Genomic DNA, 22,986 nt, shown 5'->3' with positions numbered 1-22,986 from the left:
TTTGATCCTCAAACTTTAAGAATACTAGACAATTAGCAAGAGACAGTGCCATTTCTGGGGAAGGCACTGTGTTTCTGATCATCATCCAGCATCCATCCATCCACCCTTCAGTCACCTAACGTTGGCGGGGGGGGAACAACTGTTGTCACTCAGAGTAGCTAACTATTTAGAATTATTAACTTTCGTGGAGCACACATGAAAATACACATTGTGTAGCATTATTACAATAATGTGCAAGATAAATCACAGAATGGTTTGGGTTGAAAAGGACCTTAAAAACATCTAGTTCCAACTGCCCAAATGATGACTTATCATTCCTGTACTGATCTTGTGTTCATGCTTTCCTTCCCTCTACTCACAGATGCTATTAGCTCACAGTATGTATGTGTATAACACAGAAAGCTTGTCTTCATGCTCACCTGCAGTGAGTTTGAAATGACAGGCCTCATTTGATGACAAACCACATAAATGAAGTTCCAGGCCACACCTGGCCCACAGGCTGTAGTTTTCATCTACTCTTCTGGAAGGTTTTCCTGTTGCTTAGGGCAGCAGTAAAGGACAGCAATCCAGAGGCAATAACCCATGGGTGGATCATGGAGGACTAACCCATCCTATTTATTATCCTTTATCAAAAGTTACATGCCATTCCCTATGATTTCAGAACATTTTCCATGAGGACACAATATCCCAAATAGACGAAATAATGTTGCTGTTACAATGTTGTCACTTTATTAGCAGAAGAAAGAGAAGTATTTAAATCACAGCCCAAAGCTAGACGACACTTGTTTCACTCCAAGAGCAGCCAGAGGCACAGTATTAGAAGTGAGTGCTGCACAAAGTTGTGTTTGTGTTGTGTGTACAAAGTACCAAATAAATCTAGGAGAGAAACATCAGGCAGAGAACTCTGGCAGCAATTAATTGCTATTCCTCTTTTCATTTTGTTATTTAAACATAAAGAGAATACTTAAAACAAATATGTTGTCAAAATGGATTATCAAGTTATTCGCCATTACAGAAGCAATATTATACTTACTGAGGCAGCAATGAATCTCTAATGAGAGACAGAAGCTTGCTGTTTGAGTCGAGGCTCTCCCCTTTCTCCTCAGCCATGACCTCGTGATTTAAAAGCAGTGATGTGGTTTCTGCGAGCAACCGCAAGCTGAAGAGTCTCCATTCCACTTGAAAATAAAGGTGCCAAGAATGTGACCACTCTGAAGTCTAATGAAAACAAAATGTGGAATTCATGGAAACTGTAACTGATGTACCTATCTACTTACCATTCTGACTGTGGACCAGAGAAACTAGTGGTGGAAGGATACAGTCTTCAACCTAAACCAGAGAATTAGAAAGAGCTGGCTTAGAGTATTCAAGGGAAAAAAACAACAGAGATACATTATATTATCTACATTTATTCTACTGCTACAGCCCTTAATCAAAGAGATGAATAATCACAGAAATGCATCTATAATTACACTTACAAAGCCACGAAGTTCACTTTTCTCTGGTAAACTGCCATGAAGTTACAGATAGTAATGTATTTTTATCTAGAAAACAACAATTACTTTGGTATAATTCATTGAGAGTGAATTTTAATTTAAAATACAGAACTTGGTGCAGATATAAGATATTAAGAGAAAAGAGTATTATAATATCTACTAATCCTGATGCTTTAATCCACGAACTAACTATTCAATAGAGTTCAGAAGACATGTCCTAAAACAAACCTGCACAGAACTAAAATGCATCAGGAAGGATGTACTACCTCTAATGAAATATCCTTAAGCTTTAACAGAGACTTCATAAAATATTAATTTCTTCCACTCTGATAATACACAGTCTTCCATTAAAATTTAAATATACAGACTTAAAACTTATATATGAAAAGAAAAAAAAAACAACCAAAAAACAGTCAACTATTTATTGTCCATGAGTGTATTGCTGCCCTAACCCAACCATCTGTCACAGAACTAGTCAGCTTAGTTCCATCTGAAATCAACTTATGGCAAACCTTGCTATAAGTCAGTTTTATATATCTAATATTATAAAAATAATTTATTATTAGTAGTCTCTATAAGAGAATTAATTGCTAAATCTTAAGTCATTGGTAAAATATAATTTATTTAGACAGGACATCCTTTGGTTTTAGGGAGAGGATGGACAGACAGCCCTACAACTCTTAAGTAAGCATCATGGATACACAGCTTGCTCTTGGATTTACTTATACAAGTAAAATTACTGTGCAGGTTCTCACTACACCATGGACAGGATTTGGTTTAACAAGACTGTGTTATAACAATCCTCCATGTGTTTTCTTTCAGTGATTAATGCTCGAAGGTGGAATTCCTAGATTTCTGCAGCTACTATTACAAAACATCTATAGAAGCTGAAAGTATGTATGAAAAGGGGTCACTGAATGAAGTTAGCAATTATTTCATTGCTTGCTGGTGGTCTCTCTCTGTTAAATCAATCTCTGACATTAAAGGATTCATTTAGTCTTTTCTCTCTTCTGAAAAACCTACCAGAAATTGTCTTTGTTACATACTTTCAATAAAAAAAGTAGAGGACTGCTTGAGGTATAGAAGTAAAACTACTGCAGGTACAAATAGCTTTTAAACCTACATAGATAATACTATGTATCTTGTTCCTGACAACTGGAAATGAGTAGAAAAAGAGTAGGAAAAACAGACCAAGCATAAAGCACAAATCTAGTTTCTAGTAAAGTAATTCTTGTGTTAAGAAGTTTCCTAATCTGATGCTGAATCTGTATTTTTGCATTTCATAGTGCTTGCTAGCCTTTTCTCCTATATATTTGTCCAATCCTATCTTAAATGTACTAGTACTTTTAGCATGTGCAATACCTACAGCAATGAATTTTACAATTCAATTATGCTGTATGAAAAGGCACTTCCTTGTTTAGTTTAAAGCAGCTAACTTGATATCCACTTAATCTTGTTTTATGTAAACCACAAACAATTATTGCCAATTAGTCTTTCCCATGCCATTCATAATTCTATACTCTCAAGTCTTTAGCTTCTAAGCTGCAGTTTTTATCCTTCAGTCCCTCCTCACTTCACTGAGCTGCAGTTTTTCTTGTAAAGCTTCATTTCCTTTGAGAGTGAATGACCACAACTGTATTCAATATTCAAGGCTTGAGGGCACCATGGACTTACCAGGGTGTAGTGATGTTCTCTGCTTTTCTGCCTGATCTTTTACCAGTCTTTTCTAATAACCTCATCTTTGTGATTACTGCTGAGTATAAAGCTATCATCTTCATAGAAAAATTATGCTCACAGATCCCCAGAACAGTTAAAATAGTTTACAGCTTGACACTGCATATGCACAGTTGGAATGATTTTCCCCATGTGTGTCACTTGACATTTATCAGTATTGAATTATATGTCATTATATTGTCCTTTCACTCAATACCTTGAAACCTTCTGCAACTCTTCTGTCAGTTTTAATTTTCACTACCGTGAATAATTTCGTGCCATCAGTCAGTTCTGTCACCTACATATTCATTCCCTTTTCTGGATTAGTTATAAATAGTACATGTTGCAACACAGATCTTTGTGAGGCGCAATTCTTAATATACCTATACTTTTTATACTGATCTCTATTCTGTACTTCGTAAATTCTACCCAGTTAGAAGAAGTTGATCTGTCAGGGGGTAAGAGGAAGGGCCACTGATGGATTTGAAGACTCTTTGCTGCATGACTTTGTCAAAAACACTTCGGAAATTCAAGTATACTGTCCAAAAGCAGAACATCTGTCTCCATAACATCCACTGAGTACTAGCGAGGGACAGTGCCCAGCAAAACCTGTACTCACTTGTCTGCAGTATTATGTAACTTACAAAAATCATATCTTTTGAAAACAAGGCATAATTCTTACAGAAATTCTTATGCAAAGCCTGTATGTTACTTTAACCCACAAAAAAGAAAGAGAGACAAGCCATGGTTTCAGAATATTCACCAGCTATCAGAAGGGGTTTGAAAGACAACTATACCTTCAGTCCTTCTCTGCTTGTCTCCACTGTTTAGGAGATGTCAGACACAAAGCCTGCATCCTAAATATGTGCCTGCTTTGATAGAAAGAAGTAAGCATTGCCTTAGCTTTACTTTACCTCACCAAGCCTGCAAGGGCTCAGTTGAAGGATCCAATACACTAAATCCCTATCGAGCCAAGGTACCCCCAAAATGGTGATGGAGAACTAAACTTCCATTCACTTGTGCTAGTTGGCAAGGATGTATTCAGCTATTCAACATACACCTGCAACTATCATGTATTAATGAACTAGCATATAAGCAAAGTAAACCTACTTGTTATCCCCTACAATTTATGCTATGTCTATATGGATACCTTAACAGCCTTCTCAAGGCCGCATAACTTACCTTTATACAGCTAACATTCCCATCTTAAAAAAATCTCTCCCTTGATTACAACTGAGTTTCAGAGCTCTTCCAATCGATGGTTAAGGCCAAAGTCTTGACATCTGGTATCACACTGGGCAGACAGAACTAAGGAGGCTTAAAGTCTGCTCCAATACTGTTTGTGAACAACCCTGTTCTCATGTGAACATCAGACCCCAGAATTAAACTTACATAAAAAAACTATGCCATGCATTCCATGCAGCTATCATATCCAAAGCCCATTAACTTATTTCAGAGATTTTTCTAGAGATGTCTGGCTCTTTTCAATGACACATATGTTCTCCTTATCCACTATTCAAAGCAGAACACAACAAAGCAAAGACCAGCAGCTCCCAAACCCTTTTTCCAGTCACATGTAAGACCCAAAACATCCAACATCACCTTGACATTTATTCTCATTAAAATTCCACAAAGTCATTGTTGGAAGTGACCATGGAATTAAGATCATGCTGCCTTCATATTCCTTAAAGAATCTGCTGGAGGCACAGCATGCTCCTCAATGTTTTAATAGTGCCAGTAATCTCTCAGAATGTCATAGAAAAAGAAATAATCTAATACATGTTAGAATGAATTTGGGAGAAGGATGACATTTCTGTAATTTTGGGGGGAAAGTCTTCAGAACCTCAGCATCTTCACTGAGATGCTGGTTTTTTCCCTTCTGGGAAGAGACAGCACTGATCAACTGACTCTGCATGTCAATTAGTGCAGAACTGCTTTCACAAAAAAAGTCTCCCGTCATGTGGATTAGCCTAATGGACAGAGAGCCACACAGGGTGTAGAATTTCAATCAACTTCAAAAGGGGAAGCAACTGAAGAAATGCTCTACAAGATGTTAATACAGTCATATCCTACACTGACAAAATTAAGGTGTCAGTGGTTAGATCAGAAGAGCCTGTGGATGAAGAACACCACTGATGCTCAACCAAGAAGAGACGAAGATGAGCAGGAAAAAAAGCACTTATGGAAGTTTCTATTCTTCTGTTGCCATCTTTGGTGAAAATAGCTCTTATATTGTCAACCAGTAGATTTCCATGTCATACCGCTTTTTCCTTGACTTCCCATCAAGCAACCCATCATGTTCAGCATGCTTTTATTTTAGCTGTTTTTAAAAGTAAGTTTTAAAACCTTGCAGAGGACAATCATTCCTGACAGCTTCTGGCTCAACTAGAGAACTTTCATGCTTTGAGTAAAAAAGTATACAGATCATTTTTGAGAGCTAGTTAAGAGTATAGAAAGGACTCCCACAGGAACTGCCTGCCATCATGAACTTCATCACTGTTCAAAGTGCTTTGAATCAGCAGACGTCCTTTTTCAGGCAAATACATAGACTTAATAAAGAAAAAAATACAGTCAGCACAGAATTCTTCTAGTTAATTATATCTAAATCTTTACCAAAATCTGAAAATAAATATTATTATAACACTTATTATCTGAATTTAATAAGTATTTTTGCATTTTAAGTACATGAAGGAAATAGGCAGTTGGCCTTGCGTCAGTTTAAGAAACCAGGAGTTATATTCCACTCCAGTCTGGTGGCCCTCATCATCAGATTTGCATACCTGAAAAATCCACAGTTTTGCCAAAATTTGCCAAGTCACACTTATCATTCATCTTCCCTCTGTATCTCGTAAAAATGCACACAACTGCATGCAAATGAAATTACTCCTCACTACTGTCTTTCATTTGAGCACTTTCAATTAATTTCCCTTGATGTTATCACAGTCAGCAATACACAATACAGCCAGTCCCCACAGAAATGAATCTCCTCAATAACTGACTTCAAGTTGATGGTAATCAGAAATTTGATCACAAAACATCCATTTATTCAATTTTGTTCAGGACACAAAGGCAACTCAAACATGAACTAAAAACCAGAACAAGAAATTCTTTTCTTCTCAAAGAAGAAGCTAACCTGAAGCATTGCTCTTGAATTCTTATTAACTTACACAATTTCCACTGCAGCTAAAACTAAAACCAGAACCAAACTGAAAACCTCACCAGGTCTGCTTGCTTAAAATAACCTCACAGTATCATAGAATCTCAGACTGGTTTGGGTTGTAAGATTGTTACAATCATCCAGTTCAGACCCCCTGCCATGGACAGGGACACCACCACTAGACCAGGTTGCTCCAAGCCCCTGTGTCCAACCTTGAACACTGCCAGGGATGGGGCAGCCACAGCTTCTCTGGGCACCCTGTGCCAGCGCCTCAGCACCCTCACAGGGAAGAGCTTCTGCCTTAGATCTAACCTGAACTTGCCCTGTTTCAGTCTGAACCCATCACTCCTTGTCCTATCACTGCAGTCCCTGACAAAGAGTAACTTTTTTATTAAGTTCATTACACTTTATTAGAAACGCATTTAATTTCTGATTGGAGACTTTAAAGCAATGTCACAGTTGTAGTGAAAAAAAGAAGTGCATCCTCTCAAGAGGATGGTTTGGGCCTTCCCCTCACCCTCTCCATAAAATGCTGTTTGTAACCAACTTTGTCTAAATGAGCAATCCAGGCTTTAGAGATCAGCCCAGGATACACACTTCCCTCCAATAAGAGATTTTCCTATTAACCACTGTTAAATATCAATCTGGAAGCTCAAACATGTCTTGCTTCCACTTTCTAAGAAAGCACCAAGATTCTCCAGGCGCTGACATTTCTATTCATAGATTCCAGTCATGCCCAGCAAGCAGCAATTAGAAGATCTCCCTTGAGTAACAGCAATTCTAAAAATGGTCTGCATGCATCATAGAAGATGAAGTACCACTTTCCTCTTAAGTAATGTATGCTGTGCATTTGAGTATAATTAGCACACTAGACTTCATAAATAGTATTAAACTAATTACTGTTTGCACCGCTAGTGGCAGATGTGCTTAGAGATTATTAATTACAGTGGACAATTTCCTGAATTTTACATACCAAATACAAGAGAATTTCTCCACTTTGTGTCTGAGTGACTTGTGCTGAGTGTCAGGAGGGCTCTTTTAAATTAGGAAGAACTGTTATTCATGAAAATGAGTCAAGTAATAGATTTTCTTTTGTCAAAAAATGTAACTTGTTCATTGACAAAGTAATTAATAATTACTTCTATTTAATAAATTTCTCTATATTCCCATTCTGAATCAGGGAAACTATTCTACAAAAGTGGTATATTTATGAGCACTGGACAGGTAGGAAGTTTCATCTCTGGCTAGCTACGGTTAACTGATATGCTCGGATGGATTTTAAACAAACATCTAAACTTTTCAATGTATGTGATGAAGAAAACTGTTCCTCAGAAATGTAGGTACTTAAATAGAAGTCACATACTGCTACTTAAAAGACAGTGGGACAATCATTCCCTGGCTTCAATATAATGGTCTGCTAAATGTGGGGATGGGAGCAGGGAAAGAACAGTTGTAAAAGGGAGATATATCCTTGGAGTTATTTTTCCTGGGAAAATCCATCAGACCATTAAATAGCTAGGGGAGTTTTATTTAATGTGCTGACACAAGGTATTGCAATCTCAGTAAATGCTGATGGGCCTCCATAAAACATGGTACAATTTCTGTCAGTATAAGACACACTGATAACCCACAGAAGTAAAACAATTACTTTTAGAAATGTACAATCATAATACAGTATTTTGCGGGCTGACAGGCATTGTAGGGGGTATCAACAGGCATTCATACCTCACCTACATTTGCATTTCTTTTCTAGAACATCATTTGCCATATAACTTTGAAGTGAATTGAACTGTCAGGTCAGTTCTGTACTATTTCCCCTCTGACTATTAACTGGTTACATTTTTGTGCATGAAGACCATTCTCTTGTACACCACACTCTTGTGTGAGCATAAATGAAAAGAAACATTAAGTTTATTTAAGTTCCAATTTATATTTTCACTTATTAAGAGTTTAAATACTCAACTAACATACACACCAAATAGGATCCAACTCCTAAACAGCCTTTATTTCTAAGATCACCCATTCCTATCTAGCACAATCCCTAAGATCACACTTTCCTATGTATTACAGTTCGCTAATGCCTTTCTTGATGTAAGAGATTTGAGTATTCCCTTAACCTAATTCCAATACGAACACATAAATTTCAGTTTTAATTAAATGTTCACCCCAGTAACTATGGGGGGGTTAAACTCCTGGTGGGAATTCTGTCGGAAAAAACACATTAGTACAGGTTACAAGTTGTGAAACACTGATGCAGACATTAAGACCTCCTGATTCGCTGACAACCGTTTCACAACATAGTTATTCTGCCTCCAGGTCACAGTAAAATTTAGCTCACGGTAAAAATCATTTAACCAAAAACTTCAAAGAAAATGAATGTTAGTGATCTAAGAAGCTTACAGTATGTGGTTGTGGCCCTAATAATGCAAGCTTTAGCAAGCAATCTGTTACACAAACAACAAAACACCATTAAGTGTTATTGATGATCTCATCAGGAGAGGTATTGATGAAAAAGGATGATCAACCCTCAGAGGTGATCTTTCCAAGCTATGAGGCTGAAGAAAAACTTCTAGAACCACGTGCTGTAAATTTGCATGGAAATCATTTCAAGACCTGCTATTTCTAAACTTCAAGCCCTTTTTATTCTCCCTCCAACTTATCAATTAAATACAGTAAATTGAGTCAGAATGCCTTCCTGCTGCTTTGAAAATTAAATCTCTCTGTAAAGAATAGCAGATTTTACTGTCAAACAGACCCACACTACATTTTAAGTCATATTTCACAGTGTCTATATTTTCGATACATTCTGTTTATCCAAGGAATTAGGCCTATTAGCCTGCAAATCTTTAATTTGTTGCCAGACTTACAGTCAAGCGATGGGCTGTCAACAAGACAGGATGCTGTGTTATTGCTTCCAAGGTGGATAAAGTAGTTTTAATAAATTCTTCTGATGCAGCTTGTCCTATTGGTAAAAAAAAATCATTGTATTTCTTTATAAAATGCAACAGAACGTCTGCATGTAAAAGCACTGCAGTATCATCGGTTGCCTTACCTATTGCTCCATCCAAGTTTGTTTCTCCTGAATCTATCGATCTGGTAAAATTCTACAGAAGAAGCAGCATTTATGTTAAAACACTTTAGAAACCAAAATAAAGAAATCACTGAATAATTACAACATTTAGTTCTTTAAGGAACTGTGTAAATACAAAATGTTAAAACACCTACATTAGGAAACACTATCATAATAATTAAGATATGAAAGACTAAGAGAATCAATGATCTAGCCTCTATAATGTGATTTTGCATGTCTGTAATGCTGCTGGACACTTAAATGTAGAGTACAGTAAGAACTATTACTCTGACTAATGTCAGGAACAGTAACATTTCCAGCTAAACAGCAATTAAATGTCTTTGTTGTTAACAGAAAACTGTAATTTCTTTGAAGACTATGAACTACCTTGGACATGGCTATGTTAAAATAGCTCACAAAGACCAAAGACCCTTCAGAAAATGCAATTTTCTGTTATTTATACCATCTTTTTGATCTCTGTGCATACTACACACACTATGGCTACAATTACACGCCGGAGAAGACACAAAACTGCATTTTGAGGAACAGGAATAAATATTCATAATCTGGGTTAAATAAATAGACCCTGTACTCTTTTGCCTTTTAATCTTGATTTCACTCTTTTCCTTTCATTTCTATGCACAGCTGTTTATGTCACAGGGATGCAAAAGACATTAACATTTGCTAAAGAAGGAAAAAAATCTCAGCAGAGTTTACAGTATAATCTTTTTTACTAATGCAGTATTTAATGCACAGCGAATTTACCATGGACAAACATCTTTCTCATTTTCAATTTGCACCATATATCTATTTATTTGTATGATGTAAAGCATTAAGAAAATTATGCTTGTTTTATATTTCCCTATCAACTAAACTTTTGTTATTATATAGTAAGTTTGCAGATGTGTCTAGGTGGGTTATCTTTTTCTCAGTACGTAAGAAACACCTGAAAGTTTCTTCTCTAATTAAAAATACAGTTAGAAACTAATTCTATTTTTCATAATTTAAATACATCTCAGAGGCAGTCATAAAAGCCAACTGCTTCTATAAAAATAAATGTCATGTTATCTTCCTAACCAGTTGAAGGAAAACACTTGTTATTACCTAAGTAACTTGTTCTGGAAAAGAGTAAATTATTTTGTTTGCTCATTTAAGACAGTTTCACACTTAACCATAGTCTCGAGACCAATTTGGAAAGATCAATATCGTTGGTGCGAAAATTGTTCTGGCTACTAATGCCTATTTCCTTAATTTTGTATTAGAGACACAAGAAGATGTATTTATACAAAACAACAGCTATCTGGGTGTTTTTAAGCAACAGAGCGGAATGGTATGTGTATTCTGCTACAGGTGAGCCTGTGCCCTACGCACTCCACTAGGAGCCTACTATTAGCTGTGCCTTTGGGGCACCTAATTATACCTCTGTGTAGTTCTATTGCAAGCTGAAAACATGAAAGGACTATCCTGACTCCCTCTCAATTTCTTTGCACAACACTACTGAAAATTACAGATGATGGAAATAACTTCAAAGCAGCAAGGAAAAAAAACTCCAACAATCTCAATGAACAACAGCTACAGGAAAATTTCTCTTTTCCTTCCAGATCCCAAGCAACTCTTTCTGCCCCTAATCATTTCTTATTGTCAAGAGTAAGATTTCTGAATAAATCAGAAAAGGAAGAAAGAAAGGAAGACTGACTTGCTAAAGCCTTAGAGGTCTCAGTTGTAGCACACTACCCTGAAAAAGTACAGACTAATGATCAAAATGTCCCTTTCTAGGTATCAGAGGGAATGCTGTTAAATACGAAATTCCAGAGTAGACTTTTGCCTGATAGAATGGATAGTTAGTCTTCCAGAATTAATTCTATTAGTCATGTCATAACACAGTTATATAAAATGGATTCAAATTTGATAATAATTTTTCAGATATATTACTTTTCATGCAAATATACTCCCTTTTTCATGCATAAATTGAAATAGGATATGTAAGGTCCTGAATTGTCTTGTTTGATGGAGACAGAAGGCTGGATTGATAGGCTGTGGCCAAAAGGATGACGTTCAACAAGGCAAAGTGCTGGGTCCTGCGCTTGGGCCACAACCACCCCATGCAATGCTCCAGGCTTGGGGAAGAGTGGCTGGAAAGCTGCTCCTGGAAAAGGCCCTGGGGGAGTTGAACACGAGCAGCTTGTGCCAAGGCAGCCAGGAAGCCACCAGCATCCTGGCCTGGATCAGCACCAGCACGGCAGCAGGGCCAGAGCAGGGATTGTGCCCCTGTGCTGGGCACTGGTGAGGATGTGCCTCGAATCCTGTGTTCAGTTCTGGGCCCCTCACTGCAAGAGAGACATTGAGGTGCTGGAGCAGGGCCGGAGAAGGGCAACGGAGCCAGTGCAGGGCCTGGAGCACAAGTGTGATGGGGAACGGCTGAGGGACCTGGGGGGGTTCAGTCTGGAGAAGAGAAGGCTCAGGGGGACCTGATCGCTCCCTACAACTGCCTCACAGGAGGATGGAGCCAGGAGGGGCTGGGCTCTGCTCCCAAGGAACAAGGGATGGGACAAGAGGAAACGGCCTCAAGCTGCACCAGGGCAGGTTTAGATGGAGCTGGGGAACAATTCCTGCCCCAGAGGGTGCTCAGGCATTGGAACAGGCTGCCCAGGGCAGGGCTGCAGGCACCGGCCCTGAAAGTGTTCACACAGCGTGGAGACGAGGCCTCAGTGCCATGGGGCAGTGGTGGCCTTGGCAGTGCTGGGGAATGGTTGGACTGGGTAAGCTGAAAGGGCTTTTCCAACCTGGTTGTCTGTGGTTCTATGATTCTAAGACGGAGGAAATATTCATTAAAGCAATCTTCTCCTCCCTGATCTGAAACAAAAGCTGTTCTAGTAAAAATAGCCTGACTTCCTCAGTTAGTAGTTCAAGCAAACTGGAGTAACAAACATGAAAATAAAACTTACATGGTACCTGGTCTGCTGTACCTATATTGGTGACAAAGAATTTCACTTTCTAGAAAGTTGATGGGAAACCATTCATAAATCTACAACATAGTTACATATGCTTCAAGGAGAGGAAGGGCTTTGCAATTCAACATTGGCAGCTGAAAAATGTTTTCAGTCATCCTAATGCTAATTTTTATACAAATATTTTAGTAGAGCCAAATTAAACCCATATTTTCTTGGAATCAAGAGGCAAAGGAGAAAGAAAAGTGAATGTGAACAGTAAACTTTAATCTAGCTGCTTGTGGTGAAGCATTTCTTCGCGCTGTTGTGGAAGTAAATACCCCGTTGGCATTTAGGAATCCATATACTTAAAAGTATTAGCTTAACTCTGATACAGAATTTTAGAACTTGCTTTTTTTTCTCATTTAGCAGAAACAACTGTTTTCCTAGGAGGAAACTGCATTACAACAGTAATACTGCATTTTTGCTATCCCATGGCACAGTTAATCTCCTATTGCTAATGTCATAAATAGGTTGTAGATGATAGCATGAGACAAACAGCTCTGTAGCGTATAGTACTCAGCTTTTCATCAATTAAATACAGTGTAAAAGTACTGAAGAGGAAAAAAGTGACAAAAGGAAAGAATTTCTAAAAACAGAGATTAGATTATAATTCATCTTCCATTCCTACTCGTAAAATACCAGCATAAAATTCTACAAAAAATATTCTGTGTAATTCAGAACTAAACTTTTCTACTCTTAATATAATGCACACAGGAAATTCTCAGTTTGTTAGACACGTGCAGAGTTTCTCTATACTTGAATACCAGATAGAGCATTTTCCCTTTGACCCAATGGATCACTAGTGAAAATCTTTTCTAATAAACAGTTTTTAATATAATCAAAACTTAAATTTAATATTCAGAATCAAGTTATCTCTACAATTTATAAATTTAATGGAACTTTATTACATTAAGTTTTAATGTAATTTTGTTACATTAAAATAATTCCCCCAATGTTATGTGTATGTGTATTTTGTAAATGAGATTTAACTAGGACAGCTATACTCACAAGTAAGGTCCCACAGTTGAAAAGAAACTCCTCTGTGACTATCTGGGGACGAAATACCTGTTTGGATTTAGCAAAAGTTGAAAAAAAAATGCATTAAATGTGTATCTTATGACCAGAATAAGTAAAACCTCTGTTTCAGAGTCATGTTAAAAAAAGAGGACAAAATACGTATTTGCTTCTATCATTGGAGCTGTCTGGTAATGCGCTAAAACAAGGCTTACATCTTTAATGCTGTGGTATAGCTGGAATACTCGAAATATCCAGAAATTAATAAAAGCTCTATTTTATCCATTCTGATCGTGACCAGCAGAAATTAGATTTTGGGAAACTGCAAGAATTTGTCCTGTGTTTAACAATTTTTGGAAGAAAAATCTACCTGGGATGTCACAAGATGCAGCACTACAGGCATCATAGGAAGGCACATCTTCAGCTGTTTGGCCTGAACTGTTGATGGGTGTTTCCGTCCAGAGACATTAGTTAAGGCAGTGAGAATGTCACCTACAGAAAATAACATTTGAGACTGTTCTGATGCAATTGCTTTACTAAACAGCAGCAAACGACATATAAACCAGCTTTGTTCCAGTATCCTCTGTTCAATCCGGTCTCCCCCCTCCTGCTGAAGGTAATGCTCCTGTGACTGCATGATAAATCAGGCTGATCCAGCACTTTTTCCCAGCTCTGTTCTCAGCCAGGTTCTGACTACAGAGGCAGGCGCATAAATGTGATCGTAAAGGTGAGGATAGAAACGTCAGGCAGGTACAAAAGCAAAGATGAAAACCCCTCTTGGCAGGGTGAACATACACTGGCTTTAGGTGGCTACATATACATGGAATTATGTTCTTGAAATTCTATGAATGCAATTCTATTTCCAGTGAAATAAGAAGCAAATTTCTCATGACATTCTAGCTGAGCAAGAGCTGAATTCATCATGATTAGTGGGTGACATCATGCTCAAGCAGTATGTTTTTTCCTGCAGCATAGTACCACTGGAAGAAAGACACAAGCATCCTCCCCCCATAAAAGATCCCTCCACTAGCCACGCACACATACATTGTCATAGAATCATAAAATGGTTTGGGTCAGAAAGGACCCTAAGATCACCCAGTTCTAGCCCCCTGCCATGGGCAGGAATACCTCACACTAGACCAGGTTGCTCCAAGCCCCATCCACCCTGGCCTAGAACACTCCCAGGGATGGAGCATTCGCAACTTCCTTAGGCATTCTCATACGCAAGATTAACAATAATGCAAGTGACCTAAAGCAACCTGAATTCTCATCTTCTCATAAAGGAGATAGCAGAAGGTCAATAAAAGAACTTATTTGCCCCCATAGCAAACCTCAAACAAAATAATGAGGGAATAAAATTTTAATTGCAGTAGTGAAAATTATACTTCAAACTTCAGAAGAAACATACAAAAAAATCAAGGAACGTTACGCTGAGTTTGTGTTACACTGTCCCAGAAAAGCAAGACCATGCTAAGTTTGTGTTACATTGTCCCAGAAAAGCAAGGCTATGCATGGGATAAAGAATAGAAGCAGCAGGAGAAAACTCACAGCTCATATGCAAAGAAGGAAATTCTGGACCTATAGCCTGAAAATATAAAAAGCCAAATCCTGTCTTGAGGACACTTACTGTATTTTTACCCTAATGAGAGCTGCACAAAAGTGTAAAAAGGAAGTCACAGAGACATTATACAAATAAAGAACATGATTCAGTATTTTACATTATTTTTATGCCAGAAAAGGCCCTTTCTTTCAGAGTAGAGTCACACTTTATTCATGTTGAATAATACCAATGCTTTTTTTCTGCTCCCATGGAGTTCAGTTTTCAGCATAAGCAGGAATGGCAGATCCTGGCACTAAAATAGATTGTAAAAATATCTAGCCTGGAAAATTTGATTTGTTCTATAATATACTGCTCAAGAAAAAAAGAAAGCATTTTGCCTAAAACTTTCCAAATACATAAGCCGAAAGATGGCTTTTTCATCAACACATTTGTGTTTGAATTACTCATAAGACTGTAATTCAGTAAGACCTCACTGTGACTAGCTACAAAGAATTTGCTGAACAATCTCCCTGTGTTTCAAGTCCTATATAATCCTCACATTTGCCAATTTTGCAGTTGATAGATATGGTTACTTTAATTTTCAGTATGATTTAAGCAAATTATACCTACTTCCTAGAAGAGATTAAATAATATAAAAGCAGAAACACAATTATTTTCTTACCTACAAGTGAACACTTTAAAAATTATCCACAAGATTAATAATTTATTTCATGTGTTTCAATGTATCTTTAGGGCTCATTTCTACAATTTGTGAATGTATTTGGGTTATAGCTACATCTGGTGGAAGAAGATGGGATCAGTAAGGCGCTTATATAATTGCATATCAAAAAAAGCCAGCGAGGATTAATTCTAAACCAAGAATTAAACTGCTTTAAGTGTTCCAGTTTGCAGATCTGGTTTTTTTCTTAGGAGCCTAGAGCTTTTACCCCCTCAAGCAGAACATGTTCCTTTATCATACTCAGAACAATAAACTGCCTTCTGACAAATGTGCACAAACATGGACAGATAACTTAATCTTAATAAAAGCAATAAACTCACAAATCTATCTTGGAAACGAAAACAAAGTGTAAAGATTATGCTTGGTACAGCAGTTGTCAACAGTGCATTGAAACTCTGCATCAGGAGTAAAAATCCCAGCAGAATACAAATTAAAGCAATTGATGTATTAGGTATTATAATGATAGTATAATAATAGATATTTGATGGTCAGTACTTCCAGGTTCTGAGGAAATATCAAGACCTACTCTATCAACTGCATATAGTACATACAGAGAGCAGGAGGTGAATTTCTGCCTCAAACGTTTATAGTGTGAGACTTGCAAATCACGAAATATCACCAATATGCAAAAAAAGGGATCAGGTGTTTGCAGCAAGGGAAAAATTTGCATTGATATAGGAAGTAAAGTTGCTTTTAAAATAGCAGCATGACATTTAGGTCTACTGACCTTTGCAGTGCTACCATCTCCTTTTCAATATTCTAGTGATGATGTAGAGAAGATGAAAAATAAAACGGGTATCATCTCATCAGAAAATAATTTCATGAAGAAAATGTTTTATCATTCAATGACAAAGCACATACAATCAGAGATGGGCTTGCTCCGTTTCTTTTCTTGAATACTCCCAGCATTTCCTTCCTTGTCTCCTATTTAGCCTTCTTACTCTATTTTATGGGACACCTCCCCACCAGAAGTTTTAATGCTTTCACATTCAGTAACTATTCAGTGATGACAGGACTTCTGCTGCTACACCCAATCAAATTTCTGTTAGAAAATACAGGACAAGGGGTAACGGGTTCAAACTTGAACAGGGGAAGTTTAGATTGGATGTAAGGAGGAAATTCTTTACTGTAAGGGTGGTGAGGCACTGGAATGGGTTGCCCAGGGAAGTGGTGAATGCCCCATCCCTGGCGGTGTTCAAGGCCAGGTTGGATGAAGCCTTGGGTGGGATGGTTTAGTGTGAGGCGTCCCTGCCCATGGCAGGGGGTTGGAACTGGATGATCTTAAGGTGCTTTCCAACCCTAACTATTCTATGATTCCTGACTGAGCTGATGTGTCTCATTCACCAAATGCAAAACATTAACGGGAAGTGCAGGTTGGATGTAAGAAGTTCTTTACTGTGAGGGTGGTGAGATACTTGCACACGTTGCCCAGAGAAGGTGTGGCTGCCCTATCCCTGGCAGCGTTCAAGGCCAGGCTGGACACAGCCTTCGGTGACATGGTCTAGTGTGAGATGCCCCTGCCCATGGCAGGGGGTTGGAACTGCATGATCTTAAGGTCTTTTCCAACCCAAACCATTCTGGGATTCTATGATTAATATAGCAAATCATGCATTCCAATACAAATTATCTGATCATGACATAACTAAAAAATTTATGAAGCTGGTAACATGCAAACTTCACATAATCAGATTAATACAGTCTTTCCACCTGTATATGGTAAGAGGTATTTGTTTGTCGACGGAGTAATCAAAGGCAAGATTTGCTTAGTTAACCAAGTGAATTTACCTAGAATTCCTGGCAGCTCCTGCACAATGTGACATATGAGAAGATCCAGGCATTTTGACATGTATTCACTGCTGCCTTGCTGCTCTTTTGGTGTGGTCTTTCTGCTGTCTCTTTCAATATACATCACAAGTCTATATTTAAGCAAGCACAAAACATTATCTCTTATTATAAAAAATATGGCATTTTATTTCCAAAATACTACTGACCCAGACATTTACAGTATCTGCGGTTACAACAGGACAGTGCATTTGGTTTGGCTCTGTAATTTTGTTGTAATTTTGGACTTGTTTTCAAATAAACTAATTTTAAAAATAACAACAAATGATTAAGTCAAGGAACAAGAGGAAAGAAACCCTTAAGCGACTATAGGTGCATTTCTATTAGTTTAGATGAATATATGATGCTAACGCAACGAGCAAATCTCTCTGCAGACTTAGAGACTAGACCAAGATGTGCAATAAAGTCATACATAAGTAAATAATACTCCAGGCTATCAAATTGTTATCACTAGTTGGAATGGCCATATGGAAAGAGGCAGAAGTCCAAATTAACTTTATATCCTTTATCTAGAAATCTGGCATTTCTAAAGACAAATTCATTGCTTATATTCTAACTGCTAGGCAGCTGTGCCATCCCGCAGAACTATGGTAACTGATTTATTAGCCATTGGCTAACTTACAAGAGCTTGCTTTAATAATACACCTGTAACAGAATGCTCCAGGCAATATTTTAAAACACTCATTTGGATAGACAGAAGGGCCACACTTCCCTTTAGGGGAATAATATTGACATCTTTGTTTCACATTTGAACTCCCTGGAGGGCCTATGCAAAGAATCAGTTGCTGGTGAGTGAAATCCATCCTCTGGATTTTAAGAATGTACTTCAGTATTATCTTTTTTTTTAATACCCTTCTTATAATAAATGCTGTTTTACAGAGGTATGAAAACAACTTATTTAAGCTGACTCAAGTGTACATAACAAAATTGCAGGACTCACAAACACAAAATGTTACCCCAGGAAAGCCGTATTTCCATCAAAAAGACAGTTTACCTCATGAAATAAAAACTACCCAAGAGCATTTGTGCAGGATTAGGTCTCTAAACAATGCATGACTGTTATGGAATACTACAACTCACCTTATCCTTCCAGAACTATGCTGCAAAGATAGAGATAAATCAAAAGACTCCCTTTCACTTCTGCAATAGCCCTGATGCAACACCTCCTGCTGCATCTCCCAGAGACTACGGAGACATCTTTTTCTTGCAGTCTCTGGAAATCGCACTAAATTACAAGGAATTTTGGTTTGTGTGGTAGAAGAGAACTACTTAAAAATCTGACATCACACTTCAAACAGCATTTTTCTTAAAAAAGTTTAAGTGTCTTTAATATAAAAAAGTTGGATGTTTTAAATCTAAGTGGTCTAAATCCCTCTAGCCTTTCCAGACAACCATGTAGTTCTTACTCAGAAACTCTTTAACTTTGAAAAAAAACTTGACAAAAGATCAGAGTTTTTCTGTTTGGGGCTTTTTCTTCCAGAAAACGTTTCCATCATTTAGTAATCATCCAACTCTGTATGGAAATATGTTTAGCTCTGTTTATGTTTTACTTAAATAGGCCGGATAGAGTTCAACATGAATGGTTCTGTTGCTGAGAGGGGGGTCATTTTTTCAAAGCATGTTTTAGTTAATCCCATTTGAGAAGCATACAAAGTAAGTTCATTTATTCTGACAAAGATACAAAGTTTATGTAACCTCATGAATTCCTTCTTTTTGCCCTACCCAAAGCAAAATCTGCTCCTTCTAACACTCACTGGGACCACAAGTTACTTCAAAAGACTCTCCCAGTAAGACAGTGGTTTCCCCTTGTGAATAATCATCACCTGATGACCCCAGACAAAAGAGAACACTCTTTTCTTCATAGTCTCATGAATAAAAGGCTTCATATTACACAGAAAAGAGTTCACTCCTAAAACGGTGGCTCAAAAATACCACCCATTTTAAAGTATTTCAGGTATGAGCATGAAAATACACGTTACATCTCTAATAAACTTCCATTACTACCTTACCTTGCTTGACAAGTGAGTAGCAATGTCTCTCTGTTATTAATTAGAACTTGTAGCAGGACCAGAAAGGCTTTTGCTCGAATAAAAGTTGAAGGACTTTCAAGTAAACGAGTAATTGTAGTCACAAAATCCTTGGTGGAAATGAACACAAGGACGTTAACATCATTTCATGGTAAAAAGTTAATTGCACTGTATTTTAATACTATATACATGTAAAGTTTGCTCACTTTCATGTGTTTTGTATTAGTAATTTAATTTTCATGTCACTCATAGGAAAAAATAAATCCATAAGCCAATACTAAATATGTTCTGCTCAAGACAGATGGGCCCAGTGCAAAGGTGCTTTGCACACCTCTCTGAAGCTGCAACAAGCAAACACTGTGTAATGCACTTTGTCTAAAATGGCACAAAATAAACTACAAAATATGATAGAGTTTAAAATGTCTTACCTTAAGGATAAATGTAGGCTATTTTAATATATTTTTAAGAGAAAACTGAAGGATTTTCAACATACATAAATGTTTCAGCACATATATGATTTAATATTTACCTGCTAACTTCTATACATGTAGGAAGACTAAAACCAGTAACTTTCTTGGATACAACTGTGTCTACATCACACCCTAAATAGTGCAATAGATGCTCCAAATAGGTGGAAAAACAGTTTCAACCTTCTCTGATTGTTCCTATCTTAATAAATTTTGCATTCCTAAAGTGAAGAACATCTTTGCAAGGAACCACTGGAATTAGGGCTTGGAAAGAAAGAAAAGGGATAAACTGCAAGCAGTAAGGCCATGACTTTCCTAATCCACTGACTACACTCCATTCCTAGGATAAAATCAATTCATAAGAAGCTAAGATCCTTGCTAACTCCTTCCTCCTGTAAATCCAAATGAAAGAATAAAAGTTAAACTAAGATAGTGATAAATGAAGAACAACCATGAAATATTTCCCTTCAAAAGCTTCACAATGGATACCTGACTGGATTCTGAAATCACAGCTTGCATCTTTTATTCTCTATCTCTATTTTGAACTGTAAATTGAAATTTACAATTTCAATTGTAAATTGACTTTCTTCTCTAGTTTCTGGAATGGGGCCTGACACATGGAAAGATGCGAGATTTATGTGTACTGCCTCAGCGTCCAAGGGAATAAAGCTGAGAATCAGGGGAAGGAAAAAAGAGCTCTTATATTATCAATAACAGAAGTATTATGAGTTATAGAAAGCACAAGATTATATTCATTTATGATCTGTCCAATGATATGTTGACATACCTTCAGGAGTTGTAACTCCTGTAAACGTGAAAGGTAAATGAAAAAGGGAAAAATGGGGAAAGCTAAAAAAAGGGGAAAAAGAGAGGGAAAGTGGGAGCCAAAAACAGGAAAGGATTAAAACAGGGGAAAGGGAACAAACCCACAAATAAATAAACCATATGGGGATGGGGTTTATGCCTCTGAGGAATAAAAATATCTGCTACTCATCTGTACTACTCTTCTATGTAGAACAATTGGGTGGTTTCGTAAAAAACAAAACAGAATACTTAATATAATTTATTAGAAACAGCCTTTGCAACAATTAACTGTACCTCTTACAGAGACTGGAAAAAGAACAGGAGTGTAAGAGTTGGCCAACAAACCATCAGCTCTTACTCTGATACCTACTTAACACTGCCTTCAAAAGCCATCAGCATAGACAGCCACTACATGAACCCCTGAAAAACAAATTGCTGTTAATTACTGTAGAACTGTCTTGTATCTGTGTAATTTATTTCATAAACAGAAGAGTTCCTCAATCTTGTGGTTAATAAGCATAATTTGTGGAAATAGACTGCTTTAAACACTTCAACAGCTCATGAAGCAGGGCTTGTAGCTCCTCCAGTATGAACCCGCAGTGCTGAAGTTCTCTAATACCTACTAAAAAGCAAAAGGCAGGAATCTTAATAAAGTGGGTTTAAGGAGGGAGGAAGGAGGGATTCTTCATTTGTGGTTTGGTTTGCTTGTTTTGGTTTCTGTTTGGGTTTTTTGCTTGTTTGCTGTGTTTTTCTAATGAAACTACTCAACCCAAAGAAATTTTTATGTTAAAAAAAAAAAAATCCCATAAAGACTTAGTGAAAAAGTATATATAACCCAACACTGCCTATTAACATAAATAGACTTGACAGACTAAGTACAGGGACACCATGACAAAGACACAGAGGAGGCCACAAGGATGATAAGGGGCTGGAGCACCTCCTGTAGGGAGACAGGCTGAGAACATTGGGGCTGTTCAGCCTGCAGAAGAGAAGCTGCGTGGAGACCTCAGAGCAGCTTCCAGTGTCTGAAGAGGGCTACAGGGATGCTGGAGAGGGACTCTTCATCAGGGACTGTAGCGATAGGACAAGGGGTGATGGGTTCAAACTGAAACAGGGCAAGTTCAGGTTAGATCTAAGGCAGAAGCTCTTCCCTATGAGGGTGCTGAGGCGCTGGCACAGGGTGCCCAGAGAAGCTGTGGCTGCTCCATCCCTGGCAGTGTTCAAGGCCAGGTTGGACAGAGCCTGCGGTGACATGGTCTAGTGTGAGATGTTCTTGCCCATGGCAAGGGGTTGGAACTGGATGAGCTTAGGGTCCTTTTCAATCTAAATCATTCTGTGATTCTACAACTCTAACTTCAAACCAAAGCACATCTATATTCAGTCCTCATGCTCTGGAAAGCAAGAACATTCTTCTATTTAATGCCATAATTGGATATGACCAAGATAAAAAGAGACTATTGGCAGGGAAGTGAAGAAACAACCCAGTTGTGACGATGTATTGCTGGAACTATCTGAATAATTTTACTTATTAGTGTTTGAAAAAAAACCCAAAGAAATAAAGCCCATCCCACCCTAGTATCTGACCTCTGATAGAGCCGAACTGCGTTTGAAAAGTGGAATGAGTGGTGTTCACTCAAAGGTGAATTCTTAGCAGCCAAACGAAAGTAATTAGCATGGGTTTGCTGTTTTTTGGGGTTTTTTATCTACTGCTGTAGTGTGGCAAAGATTTAGGATTGTGAGTTCTTTTTCCACATGTTTATTTTAAAAACATTTCAGTTTTATTTGTTTTCAAGAGAAGAACCTAAAACAGAAAGGCTTGGTATCAGAGAGGTACAAAAACCAGCCCCTTTTTTAGCTACTGTAGTTCTCTGAATATTTATACTAGCACAGATGACCACAGAACTGCATTTCTCTTTTGCTTTTGGCTATTATTTTGCACCTGGTTTCATCACTGTTCTTGAAGGGAGTAGAAAAACTAGGGCAGCCTGAAGTCTTGTAAGCTAAGGGAGTTTCCAGATACCATATAGAAAGTTAAATGATCTCCATCCTGAATTTATATCCTTAAGCATCTTTTAATATATTGGTTTGCAGCTGTACAAAAAAGCTAATCACAACCTTGTCACTACC

At 37.6% G+C, this 22,986-nt stretch overlaps 1 protein-coding gene across 4 annotated transcripts in view; it reads right to left on the bottom strand.

Annotated features, from left to right (window-relative positions):
- The window catches only part of ULK4 (unc-51 like kinase 4), a 191,974-nt gene that overhangs the window by 118,945 nt on the left and 50,043 nt on the right, over window positions 1-22,986 (bottom strand). For all 4 annotated transcript variants that reach the window (XM_065665495.1, XM_065665494.1, XM_065665497.1 and 1 more), the window contains 8 exons: window positions 19,571-19,698; window positions 17,505-17,635; window positions 13,811-13,932; window positions 13,435-13,491; window positions 9,419-9,470; window positions 9,234-9,328; window positions 1,278-1,329; window positions 1,034-1,178 (listed from right to left, as the gene is read on the bottom strand). In XM_065665495.1, coding sequence (XP_065521567.1) covers window positions 1,034-1,178; window positions 1,278-1,329; window positions 9,234-9,328; window positions 9,419-9,470; window positions 13,435-13,491; window positions 13,811-13,932; window positions 17,505-17,635; window positions 19,571-19,698 — 782 coding nt within the window. The remainder of the gene's footprint in view (window positions 1-1,033; window positions 1,179-1,277; window positions 1,330-9,233; window positions 9,329-9,418; window positions 9,471-13,434; window positions 13,492-13,810; window positions 13,933-17,504; window positions 17,636-19,570; window positions 19,699-22,986) is intronic.

This window comes from Lathamus discolor, chromosome 2 (genome assembly GCF_037157495.1).
Source record: "Lathamus discolor isolate bLatDis1 chromosome 2, bLatDis1.hap1, whole genome shotgun sequence".
In the NCBI taxonomy this organism is placed as follows: domain Eukaryota; kingdom Metazoa; phylum Chordata; class Aves; order Psittaciformes; family Psittacidae; genus Lathamus; species Lathamus discolor.
Note: the sequence above shows the minus strand (reverse complement) of the source record. Positions and strands in the feature narration are given on the sequence as shown.